The 12,477-nt window shown below is 39.2% G+C and overlaps 2 protein-coding genes and 1 non-coding gene across 3 annotated transcripts; 2 read left to right on the forward strand and 1 right to left on the reverse strand.

Annotated features, from left to right (window-relative positions):
• The first annotated feature begins 1,958 nt into the window (after positions 1 to 1,958).
• Positions 1,959 to 2,846, forward strand: LOC142606059 (uncharacterized). Its single transcript, XM_075777468.1, has 2 exons — positions 1,959 to 2,027; positions 2,103 to 2,846. Exons 1-2 carry the CDS (start codon positions 1,959 to 1,961, stop codon positions 2,844 to 2,846), a joined length of 813 nt encoding a protein of 270 aa, XP_075633583.1.
• A 3,710-nt stretch (positions 2,847 to 6,556) lies between these two features.
• Positions 6,557 to 7,327, reverse strand: LOC142606060 (uncharacterized). Its single transcript, XM_075777469.1, has one exon. The coding sequence runs from the start codon at positions 7,325 to 7,327 to the stop codon at positions 6,557 to 6,559; it is 771 nt and encodes a 256-aa protein (XP_075633584.1).
• A 4,674-nt stretch (positions 7,328 to 12,001) lies between these two features.
• TRNAR-UCG (transfer RNA arginine (anticodon UCG)) lies at positions 12,002 to 12,075 on the forward strand. The gene has a single exon. It is a non-coding gene; the product is annotated as a tRNA-Arg (tRNA).
• Positions 12,076 to 12,477: the final 402 nt, after the last annotated feature.

The raw sequence follows: 12,477 nt of genomic DNA on the forward strand, positions 1-12,477 counted from the left end.
CTATTCGTATCGACATCCAAATTAAAATGCATGCATCTAAATGTTTGAAAAAAATCCGAAATCCAGTTTGTTTTCCATTACTCCATCAGTAAACCCAACTACCTAAGTAGCTTAAATAAATAAATAGTTGACTATTTTCTTTCTCTTGCCCGCTAGCATTTAAATCAACAATGAGATTGTGTCCATTAACCCCTCTCTGTTGTAAGTACCAATTACCTGAATCCAATACTATTCGATAATGCATCTGATGAGGTAGGTTAATTTCTAGTATCATTTCCATGATTGTAGTTTTTCTTCAAATATGCATATGTTATCTAGCATTGGAGGTTACCTTATCCACATTCCAGTTGAAAGGAAAAAAAGAAAGAAAAGGATCATTCAATATAAAAGTCATCAGACATTGTGAATATGGTCATATTATCATGAAATTAAAACCTTGAACAAAAGGCTTATAATAAAAGAAGTACTAATAAAAAAGTTTTAAACAAAAAAGAACATTATAAATCGAGTAATTATTTTGAATATGATTTTAGGATCCTCAAACTTTTTATTTTTCTTCTCATTTTTTTTTTCTTTTCGAAATTTACAAAAGTTTTCCAACTTTTTCTATTTTAGGAGTTCTCTCTCCTTATAATAGAGCAAAGAGATAATGTTTTGATGGACAATAGATAAATTTGATTACAAAAAATAATGTACCTTAAAGATATGTGTTATAGATAATTAAGTTGTGTTTATTTTGTGATTTTTTCACAAAATAAAATGTCCTGTTTATTATCCAATGCCTTTTTTTTGTTCAATTATCCAATACTTTTTTTTATAAGTCTAATTGTTTTCAATTGAAAATTATCTTATATAATATAATTAATAACTCATATGATAAAAGCCAACTGGCAAAGTTACGCATGTAGACAAGTGGGGGAGGTGATGATATGGGAAATTAGTGAACATATGATGCATCGATACAATTGGGGCATGAATGAATGCATTGAAATGATCAATTTTCTGTATATATATGAACATTGACCCAATCAAGTTATTTGAAAAACATGCGAACCCATAGTGCACATTATGCAGCGAGTGTAAAACCAGTGACTACCAATCCATCAAACTTACCACGGTGGTCAATTTCAGGTAACTATACTTAATTCAACAAAACCCCAAATGGTATGAAGAACATGATTGGCGAATGAACCTGATGGGATTGACGAACTGAACTTATCTGGACGAAATCATCCAAACCAACGAAGTGGCATTTAAAGACGAGGTAATCAAATGCCACTGACGATTCTAGCTCCATCACAGACGAAGGGAAAGAAGCCACTTAATGCACTCTAAATAAATATCTCAAGCAGTTACAATGACAGTTGTATGGACCGTTAAAAGGCCATTAAAGCTCATATCAACAGGCCAGGAGGCGTTACTAAAAGAGCCATTAAAGTCACAATAATTGCCACAACAGCTAGAATCTTGAACAACATATATAAAGCCCATGCATTGCCAACACAAGGTACGGACACAGTTACAAGATATCCCTAATCATTCTTATAGTCTATTATTATAAACTCCCCTGTACTAACTTTGGCATCGGAGGCATTGTGGCAGGCACCACACCGGTGACCATTTCGGAGAATTCCTTCTTCCGTCGCGACACGAGCAGACCTCTGGTCCCGTCTGGACGACCTCACTACAACTAACGAACCCGTGATTCATCAGTTTGGCGCCGTCTGTGGGAAACGACATTTTTGCACTCAGGTTCAAAAGCGTAGTTTCTACCAACTTCGATATTCAGATGGAGACCAACCAAATTCAGCGACCCTAGCTCAGTAAGTCCAAGCTCTTGCGGCCACTGTTGAAGAACTCACCAGGCAGAATCAAGAGATGAGGTGGGCAGCCATGGAAGAAGTGACCGACGAAGGCCCACTACTCTAGACGAACAGAGCTCCAACCTCCTTCAAGAGATGAGGAAGGAGATGGACGAGGTGAGGAATGCCATTAAGGAGAAGACGGATTGGAGCCTGGATAGGATGGTTAGGGCAACAAACTCTCCTTTCATTGCGGCAATCTTGGAATGCCCAGTACCGGCGAAATTTTGATTGCCCCAGCTCGAGCCGTTTGACAGGCTTAAGGACCCCCAGGATCATCTTAATACCTTCAAGACAACATTAGGCCTCCAACAGCTTCCTGACGAAATATTGTGTCGTTTTTTCCCTACCACCTTTAAAGGAACTGCAAAAGAGTGGTTCACAAAGCTGCCAACTTCGTCAATTGGCAGCTTCGACCAATTAAGTAACACCTTTCTATGTCACTTCGTCGGAGGGCAACGTCCTAAAAGACCAGCGGACCACCTACTCACCATTAGACAGGGGGAGAAAGAAACATTGCGATCCTATGTGAAACGCTTCACCCGAGAAACCCTGGAGGTAAATGATGCTGACGATAAGGTGCAGTTGACGACCTTTAAAGCAGGGCTAAAGTATAGAGAGTTTGTGGTTTCTCTTGCAAAAAATCCACCTAAGACGATGGTAGAAATGCTCCTGAAGGCACAGAAGTATATGAATGCTGAAGATACTTTAGCAGCCATACTAGACAAGGAAAAGCCAAGAAAGGAGGGAAGGAGAGAAGACAATCATAGGGGACAAAAAAAAAGGGAGCATCCAGGTCGTCGAAACAGTGACGAAGATAGGCGGAAGGATGACAAAGCTCCTCGAATGGTAAAATTCACCCCTCTAATTATGCCTTTAGATAAAATTTTGACGCAGATTAAAGATGAGCACTACCTCAAATGGCCAAGACCATTGCATTCGTCCCCTAATGTCCGAGACAAGAAGTACTGCCAAAAGATGTAACAAATAAATGTATTCATTCCTAAAATTAATAAAAGAATTGTTCGACTAATGTCTTCATGTGAACAGGTCCTTTCAGCTATAAGTCGCAAAAATAAAAAATGGCTAGGTAATAAGATTCCGCCTTGACAGATGTACACTATCGATGAAGCCAAAAGATCATCGAAAATGGCTAGGTAATAAGATTACGCCTTGACGGATGTACATTACGGACGAAGCAATAAGATTCCGCTTTGACGGATGTACATTACGGACGAAGCCAAAAGATAATCGAAAATGGCTAGGTAATAAGATTCCGCCTTGACGGATGTACATTACTGATGAAGCCAAAAGATCATCAAAAATGGCTAGGTAATAAGATTCTGCCTTGACGGATGTACATTACCAACAAAGCCAAAAGATAATCGAAAATGGCTAGGTAATAAGATTCCACCTTGACGGATGTACATTACCGACAAAGCCAAAAGATAATCGAAAATGGCTAGGTAATAAGATTTCACCTTGACGGATGTACATTACCGACGAAGCCAAAAGATCATCGAAAATGGCTAAGTAATAAGATTCCGCCTTGATGGATGTACATTACTGACAAAGGGCTAAGTAGGAAGATTCCGCCTTGACGGATGTGCATTACCGACGAAACAAAGGGATTGACAAGATCCTTGAAAAAGTGTAAGTCGCGACTGAAAGACAACAAGCGTGAGGAGCAAAACCCTCGGGAGCAAGTAATCGCGAGGGAAAGGAAAATTCACAGTTAAAAATCTCACTAAAGCATGGACGGGTGTAAAATACCACAAGCATAACACAAGTGTGCAATCACAAATGCAAGTTAAAAGAAAACTATTCTAAAATCTGAGCCCAAAACGTAACGAGAACCCAAAAAAAAAAAAAAACCTTTCACCTTCTATGGTCGTCATGACATGTCACAACAACCACAGAATCCGAGGGCAACTGATGGGACTGACGAACTGAACTTATCTAGACAAAGTCATCCAAACCAACGAAGTGGCATTTACAGACGAGGTAATCAAATGCCATTGACGATTCCAGCTCCATCATAGACAAAGGGAAAGAAGCCACTTAATGCACTCTAAATAAATACCTCAGGCGGTTACAATGACAGTTGTATGGACCATTAAAAGGCCATTAAAGCTCATATCAACAGGCCAGGAGGCGTTACTAAAAGAGGCATTAAAGTCACAATAACTGCCATAACGGCTAGAATCTAGAACAACATATATAAAACCCACGCATTGCCAACACAAGGTACGGACACAGTTACAAGATATCTCTAATCATTCTTATAGCCTATTATTATAAACTCCCTTGTACTAACTTTGGCATCGGAGGCATTGTGGCAGGCACCACACCGGTGACCATTTTAAAGAATTTCTTCTTCCGTCGCGACACAAGCAGACCTCTGGTCCCGTCTGGATGATCTCACTACAACTGACGAACCCGTGATTCATCAGAACCAACACGCATACCTAGATGTGTAAAAAAAGAAAATGAACACCAACAAACGTATCACACAACAACCTTGAGTTCAATAACAGTTCAATACTACTCCTATTCATCAAAATCCCCAAATTCCCAATATGAAGACATTAACCCTAATTTCCCTATTTTTCACAAATCATGCGTTCTTTGCAATTAAAGGGTAGAAAACGTGTGTAGAATATTCATACAAAAAAACCCATTAAATATTTCACGTCAAAACACCCACACCCATGAAAATCCCCAAATTTCATATGAACACATGAACCCTAAATTAAATGGGCTTTTACAAATCAGCTATGTTTATGTAATTAAAGGGTACAAATTGTATGAACAACATGCATACGTAAAAACCTATGAACCATTTCAAACCACAACACCCAAAATCATGAAAATCCCCGCAGTTGCATAGTTCAAAATTTCAGACACCTAAAGGGAGATTAATGCAGGATTTTGAATTAACGACAATGGGAACCAAGGGTAAAAGAGTCTTACAAAATGGAAGAGTGATGTTTGGAGTCCGAGAAGTCGCTTTCGTGTCTGAGGAATCGAGAGCAATCGAACTGCTGCTTCTGTGGAAAGTCTAGTGCAGCAATCCAACAACAGAAATAAAACTGGGTGCGGTATAGGAAAATGCACATAACTCGACATTACAATACTCGAGTACTCTAATACTAGCCACCTGGAAACTCGAGTTTTATAAACATGACTAGTCGAATACCAATTGATTTGTACAGGCAACTTTGGCTGGACTCATGCATTTTTTTGATGGGTCAAACCCTAGTTCGACTAATCAAAATTCTATAATAATACTCGACTACTATAATATCGAGTTAATAACTCCTATCCTCTGAAGCCGAGTGCGTTAGATGTAACTTGATATTAACATAATCGAGTACTATTGTACTCGCCGCCACCTTGAAAATCGAGTTCTATTAAGTAGACCGATCGAAGATCAATCGATTACCAATCGCCACCTGGAAAGCCGAGTTTAATAAAATTGACCAATCGAACACCAATCGATTACCAATTGACTCGCACAGGTAACTTTGGCTGGACTCATGCATTTTTCGATGGGTCGAAGCCCAGTTCGATTGATCCAAATTATGTATAAATACTCGACTACTGTGGTGTCAAGTTCAGACAAACGTTACTCGATTTTGGCAGTATCGAGTTATTTGCGAGTTGTCCCAAGAACAAAACCGATACTCGCCTGTTTCTTTTGTTGTCTGTTGGAGCTCGTTTGGTCACACCATCTACGTTATGTTTATTGCAATTTTCGTGAAGCACTTGTGCATTGCAATAAATATACTTGTTGCTTTTGAGATTGCCCTTGATATAAATAATTTGTAGAAGCTGGAAATCATACCAAACATAGAAGTTGTAGAAGCTGGAAATGGATTTATTTAAAAACATAAGGCACTGCTACCTATTAAGAACTACAATTTACATGTAACTGAATTGTTTGCTTGACCAGCTTAGTGAAACCCCATCTAGTATATACATTAATACCATTAACAAAGTGCATGACCACATAAGTACAGAAATTAGTATCAACTTCCAAGCAAAAAATGACCAATCTAACACCGTCTTCTTGTCATGTGCCCGTTCAACTGGAAATGTTCAGGTGCTTCCTCAGGCGGTAGTGATCATCCTGGCTGCGCAACGTACGTCCGTTATCACCCATCCACCTTGGCTACCGTACCTACTGTAAACAGTTCAAATATGTTATGTATAATGGACGTGTATAAGTTATTAACAAACAACATAGCCATAACAACGCTCAGATATCAAACTCATTTCACGATTCTCTAGTGAGCACCATATTTAAATACCAATTGGACTTATCTGCCTATCCATGCATGAGCAGCAACGTGTCTTTCATGACTAGTCCAAATACTTACTATGGCAATAGACAACAATTTACTAGTACCGAGTTGTTAACAGTCACGGAACAATTTATATGACAAAAGTTGTTAAGAAATTTCATCTTTACCTATGATGTAGCTCCACCGCTCGTTGACTCCACATTTCGAGTAGGACATGTTCTATGGTTGTGCCCTTCTTGGCGACACAACCCACATCTTGACTTTGGTCCATTCTCGATCCATAGGGAGGTAGGCAACTCCCTATCATCCTCATCCATCTCATTGTGGATTCGTGTGGACTTTGGCCGACTCTTAGCCCAGATCAATCGTGGATTGGGCATGACTAGTCTAGTTTCTTCCAGATCTGGCCATGCTAATCTGGAATAACGGTTGGAATACCGATTCGTAGCTATGGTACCTATGAGTCACGCTATAGCAAGGATCAATAAATTGCTGCGCATCATGCTTATACTTAGCACGCATTGCTATTACATGCGAACACGGGATCTTGTACGCTTCCCATTTCCCGCACGTGCATGTCATACCCCGAAGATCAACCCTATGCGTGTGTTGTCCACCCCCATTACTAAGAGGATTACCCAGTGTGTCAACCTGATATATCCGCACTTGTGCGCACATCCGTGTCACCATATGGTCCTTTGCCTTCACTTGATTTTTTTCAAACTTGTCCATGGCATACTTGCGCCATTCTTGACCCGCTTCCAACTGATCTAGAGTGAGATTATGACGAGCGTCAAAGTAGGAGTTCACTTTGAAAAAGGTGAACCTCACCATTGCCATTATTGGTAAGCTGTGTGCACCTTTCAGTACTCTATTAAAGTTCTCCAATAGGTTGGTTGTCTTTGCTCCATATCGACGCCCTCCGTCGTGTGCAAGTGTCCACTTTTGTTTGTTTTCAGCTTCGAGGTACTTGTGTGCAACCGGCTTGACATTGCGAATTAATTCCAATGTGGCTTCAAACTTTCTAACTTGATTTGCACTTGCTGCCCTCCATACCAAGTTCTTCAACACCAGAATTTTCCATTTTGTGTTCACATTGCTGGCTACATGGCGAAGGCAATACCGATGATGGGCTGTGGGAGGTTGCAACCAAGTCATACTTGTGTCATCAAAGCAGGCTTTTATCCTTGAATGTCGGTCAGAGATGATGCAAAGATTGGTCTGGTCCGTAACAAATCGTATCAGGCATGCCAAGAACCATCCCTATGTCTCCTTGCTCTCACTCTCAACAACGGCAAACGTAAGCGGATAAACCTCATTGTTAGCATCTGTTGCCATTGCTATCAACAAGTTCCCCTTATACTTGCCATAGAGGTGCATTGCATCGATGCTTATCACTGGCCTACAATGCTTGAACCCTTCAATACACGGACCAAAAGCCTAAAAGGCACAATTAAATGTGCAAGTTCCCAGCACACCACGGTTGTCACACTTCAACTGTGTCACTGTGGATGGATCTGCATCTTTTTACGCCGCCAGAAACTAAGGCAATTCTGTGTATGACTCATCAAAATCCTCGTAGATGGCCGCAACCGCCTTCTGTTTTACATCCTAAACCTTATAGTAAGACGCCCAATGGTCGTGCTTCACATGCAGTAGACTATGCAGGGTTGCTATCGTTCTTGAAATGTCTTCTCGTACGTATAACTCAAGTGCGATTGCAATGAACTTGGAATCCATCATCCTTCCATCATGATCCACCTGGAGAGACGAGCAAGTGTGGGGACCCTTACATGTTGAGATCACCCACATCTTGTGCCTTTTGCTGCATATAGCTCGAACTAACCACGGACATGCATCGTGTACACACGTTACAACCAATCTCTCAGGGTCTGACTTCATGTACTTAAATTTCTTATTGAGCCCCATGGAGAACATGGTTAATGCGTGCTAAACCGCAGCTTTATTCTTAAATAGCATCCCCTTGCTTGGTTCGTCCCCCGGGCGCCAACTCATCAGACCTGTTTCTAAGGAAGGTGATGGGTCATGAATTTTTTCCCATGTGTTTGACGTGAACCATTCGGGGATAGGGTTCGGATTGGGGCAAGCATCCACATTGTTTTCAACTTGTACTTCGTCTAAAAATTTCGGATTGTCCTCCGGTCCATCATTATCAATAAACTCCTCATACACATCTCAAATGTCATCCATTTCGATTGTCTCATCCAAGTAGGTATGGATATCTTCATTTCTGTGAGTATACCCTCAACCCTCACAGGTATGGATAGACCTTAACACTTCGGTGTCTTCAATATTGTCCATAGCAACCACATTGTGTGGTCCAACGTTGTAGGCCAAAGACGTCTCGACTGGAACTGAAAGGTACACGATGGTTACAGGAACTGATTCTTGCTCTCCAGCTCCACTGGCATACTGCGAACCCCCGTCAACATTAAACCTAACAGGGTCAACAATTACATATAAGTCAAAACCTATGAATTGCGGTGCCCGCTTTATCACTCCCCACATTATGTCCACATCATCGTCACATTGTAACAGAATTGAATTGTAGAAAACTTGGGTACCACCAGTTGCTAAGGAGCCCGAAATACAATGGAGATGTCATAGGAATCCTTGTCTAACCCCAAAGTTGACATTATCTTCCCTTTCAGTCTTCTCATGTGTTTCCCACGTTTCACTTCAATAAGCTTTTGCTTTTGGTTCGGACCTCGATATGATAGCCCGTGCAAATCATTAATATATGCCTTCTCGTCGTAGTAAACGTAGAAGTAATGCAGACTCATAACGAACTTGAACCACAAATAGTAATAGTTGTATCATGTTGTGTAATATTGTGAAACCATAGTCTAACTATATATGGCCTATGTGGCTTTTTAGGTTTTCATGCAGCTAAACAAACCTAAGCAAATTGATATTGACAACCCCATCATTTGTTACTTGGTTCACATTGCGAGTCATAAAGTCTTGATGCTAATTAACATACTATTGAATAATTGTATCATCTAGTCCATCATCGTCGCTTAAATTCGAAAACAAATATGTTCGCACAATGTGTTTGGGTTTCATGTAGGACATTGTTAAACAAATGAGAATTCAGAAGCATTGCAAATATCAGATATCTTAATTCCTACCATGCAACATGTACCACAAAGTGCTGTGAATTAGATACCCCCCATTGAAGACCCAGTTCATTCAATATTGTCGTGTTAACATAAATCGTACCACATTATTATGTTCAGATACCCCCCATTGAGTAGACCCAGGTCGTTGAAAAAATTTGTGTTATCATAAATTGTACTACATTATTGTGTTCAGATACATCTAGATTGAAGACCTACAGCATTGAAAGAATTTGTGTTATCATAAATTGTACCACATTATTCTGTTCAGATGCATCTAGAGTGAAGACCCACAACATTCACAAAATTTGTGTTGTTATAAATTGTACCACATTATTATGTTTAGATACCCCTGTTGAAGACCCACAATATTCACAGAATTTATGTTATAAATTGTTATCAGTCATTACCTATCAGGTGAGATGTTGACAGAACGGAGAAGACGTGGAGCACAATGAAATATGCACTTGGTGAAGCTAGTGAATTATACTTGAAACTAGCAGTAGAAAACAAACACAATGGTAGAACTCTCAAACCGGTCCACGTTCAGAAGAGAGCCCCACAGAAAGAAATGCATGGCAAATGTCCCGTGGTCCCAGAGGGTGGGGGAGGAAATAGTCGCATAGTACTCGAATTTATATAAACCGAGTTTCTATAACTCGGTTATAGAGAAACTGAGTACCATTAAGGGGTGGTATGATTGCCAGTAAAACTCGATTATACTGAAATCGAGTATTGTAAATGTAACCTAATTATAGTTGGGCAGCAATTATGCATACTCGTCTTTGTGACAGGCGAGTTATATGTGTTACTCGATATACGGATAATTGAGTACTATACTTGACATTACAAAGGCCGATTATTTGACTCTTTATTAAAGAAAACTTCCTCTCATTATCTGGTTGGGGGGTATGACCAAAAGAAAACAGTCAGAGATGGAGAAGAGAAGCCTCCCTCCTTCGCTTCTAAAGGTAACATGCCCACATGTTTTATAGTTATGATTAAACAATTTACCACTATACAATTATAGATTATGCAACTGTTTATCAATTCTTGGAACAAGTGACGTCGAGGTTGTTGTAGTCCACCGGCACATGTTGGTAAAACGACAGTTAAATGGTACATGTTTATCTCATATCTCAAATTCGAAACTTGGTAAGTTCAAATATGCAAAATGTTTTGTGGTTTTCACAAACAATGCAAACTATGTTCCCCTTTCAGGGTGGCAGATACTATGTTGTTTTTATTGGTCGTGCTCCTGGCATATACAACAATTGGGCAGAAGCAAGTAGACAAGTTCATAAATTCGTAAACGCCAAATACAGGTCATACAAAGATCGACGGGAAGCAGAATCTGCATACATGGAGTTCTCGCAACGTAATGGTAGGAGCATGCAGTATGGTACTTCCCCATCGTGGACATCTCCTACCATGTCGACATCAAACCCAGGGGGGACGTCTCAAAGCGAAAGAATTAGCTATTGCGATGGAGACGTTAGGAACAGATTGTTGAGGTATCAGTTAGACGTTGCCATTGAGGAGCGTGACCACGCAAGGAGGATTGCAACCTTGAGTACTAACATGCTCAGTGAAGTGGTAGCCCATGTTATGGGCGATGATGAAGTTCATGATTCGACACAACAAGGAAGTGCAAAATGAAGGCGAAACTATGGCTCCTGCTTATGGTATTTATGAATGTTTTGGCACGATCCTACTTGTATATTTGTGAGGTACTTAAAGTTTATGTATCACATTAGAAAGAGTCAACAAAAAGCTAAATATTTTCAATTTTATTTATATATATTATAGAATTTTTAGCTATAATTATAATTTTATTCAGTTTATTTAAATAAGAAAAATGAATCAATCCAAACACATAGAATCTGGGTTGCACTTTAACGATGTCTCCTAATCGCATGGCGTTTACTAACAAAGTCAATAAAATCTTGAATGGATATTTGTTTGGATTTATTGGGAATAGTCAAACTTAGAGAAAGGTAAATTATTACAAAGTCAATTATTTGGATTCAATAATAATAAATTCACATAATCAACCGCATTAGGCTATTAGAGTACTACATGTTGAGACCCTCTAATTGAAATCTGTAAATACTCTTTTGTATAAAATTCAACACATTTTGAGCCCTTTCTGATTCTCTTTTCTCGTAACTCATTTTTTAATATTAAAAATAGAAGAAAAAAGAGAACGATGCCCGTGACTAAAATGAGTGGTAAAAATATTTCCTAGTCTCTTTCCAATAATGTCAAACTAGGTTGAATTAACTCAAAGAGTTTCACACTCAGGTTGGGACCCAAGTTTTGAAAATCACCACATTATTAAAAACTAGAGTTAGTATACATGCAAATCATGACCACCGGAGTGTGAAATCTAGTATAGTAAAGTATTATAGTTTTTGACTTTATTACAAGTGGAGATCTTGGGTTTTATGACCTTTATTCTTTATAAATTGTTAGACATTGCAAAGTTAAAATTTTCTTTTTTCATTTAACCACCAAAAAAAGAAGAATAGAAGGAGTGCAAATAAATGTAGAAAGTGAGCATATTACCCTCATTTTGTGTCATCAAACTATAGGGTGTATTGTGGAATCGGATCCTATCATCCGGAGTAAAACGAAGAGACGTGAAAGATAGTTGTTATATTGAAAATACATGTCCCACTTGGATAAGCAGGACCGCATAGCGCAGTGGATTAGCGCGTTTGACTTCGGATCAAAAGGTCGTGGGTTCGACTCCCACTGTGGTCGTTTGGAATTAATTTTCTATGTTGCTTTTGCGAAAATACGCTATGGGCCTCGGCACTGCTCATGTGCTTCCTCCACTGCCCAATCCAAATTTATTTTTTATTTTTGGATAAATCCTAAATCATTTGATTAAGGCTATCAATTTTCCAATTATTTTACTTAAATTTTTCCATGAACTAAAGAAATAAACTTTTCATTTAATTTTGTGAGTGATACGAACCCAAATTGGGTCATTGGGCCATTGGCACATTGCTATGTGCAATGCAAAATTGTGGCAAAATTTAATATGGGCTCATAGGACCACAAATAAAGGGGCTGACCTAGTGGTACAAGAAAAATAAACTCTCTACCCACTATTCCCTCCAGCAAAATAATCCTTTTAAATCAAACGAAAGCCTGAAACCT

The sequence above is a fragment of the Castanea sativa genome, chromosome 8 (assembly GCF_040712315.1).
Source record: "Castanea sativa cultivar Marrone di Chiusa Pesio chromosome 8, ASM4071231v1".
In the NCBI taxonomy this organism is placed as follows: Eukaryota; Viridiplantae; Streptophyta; class Magnoliopsida; order Fagales; family Fagaceae; genus Castanea; species Castanea sativa.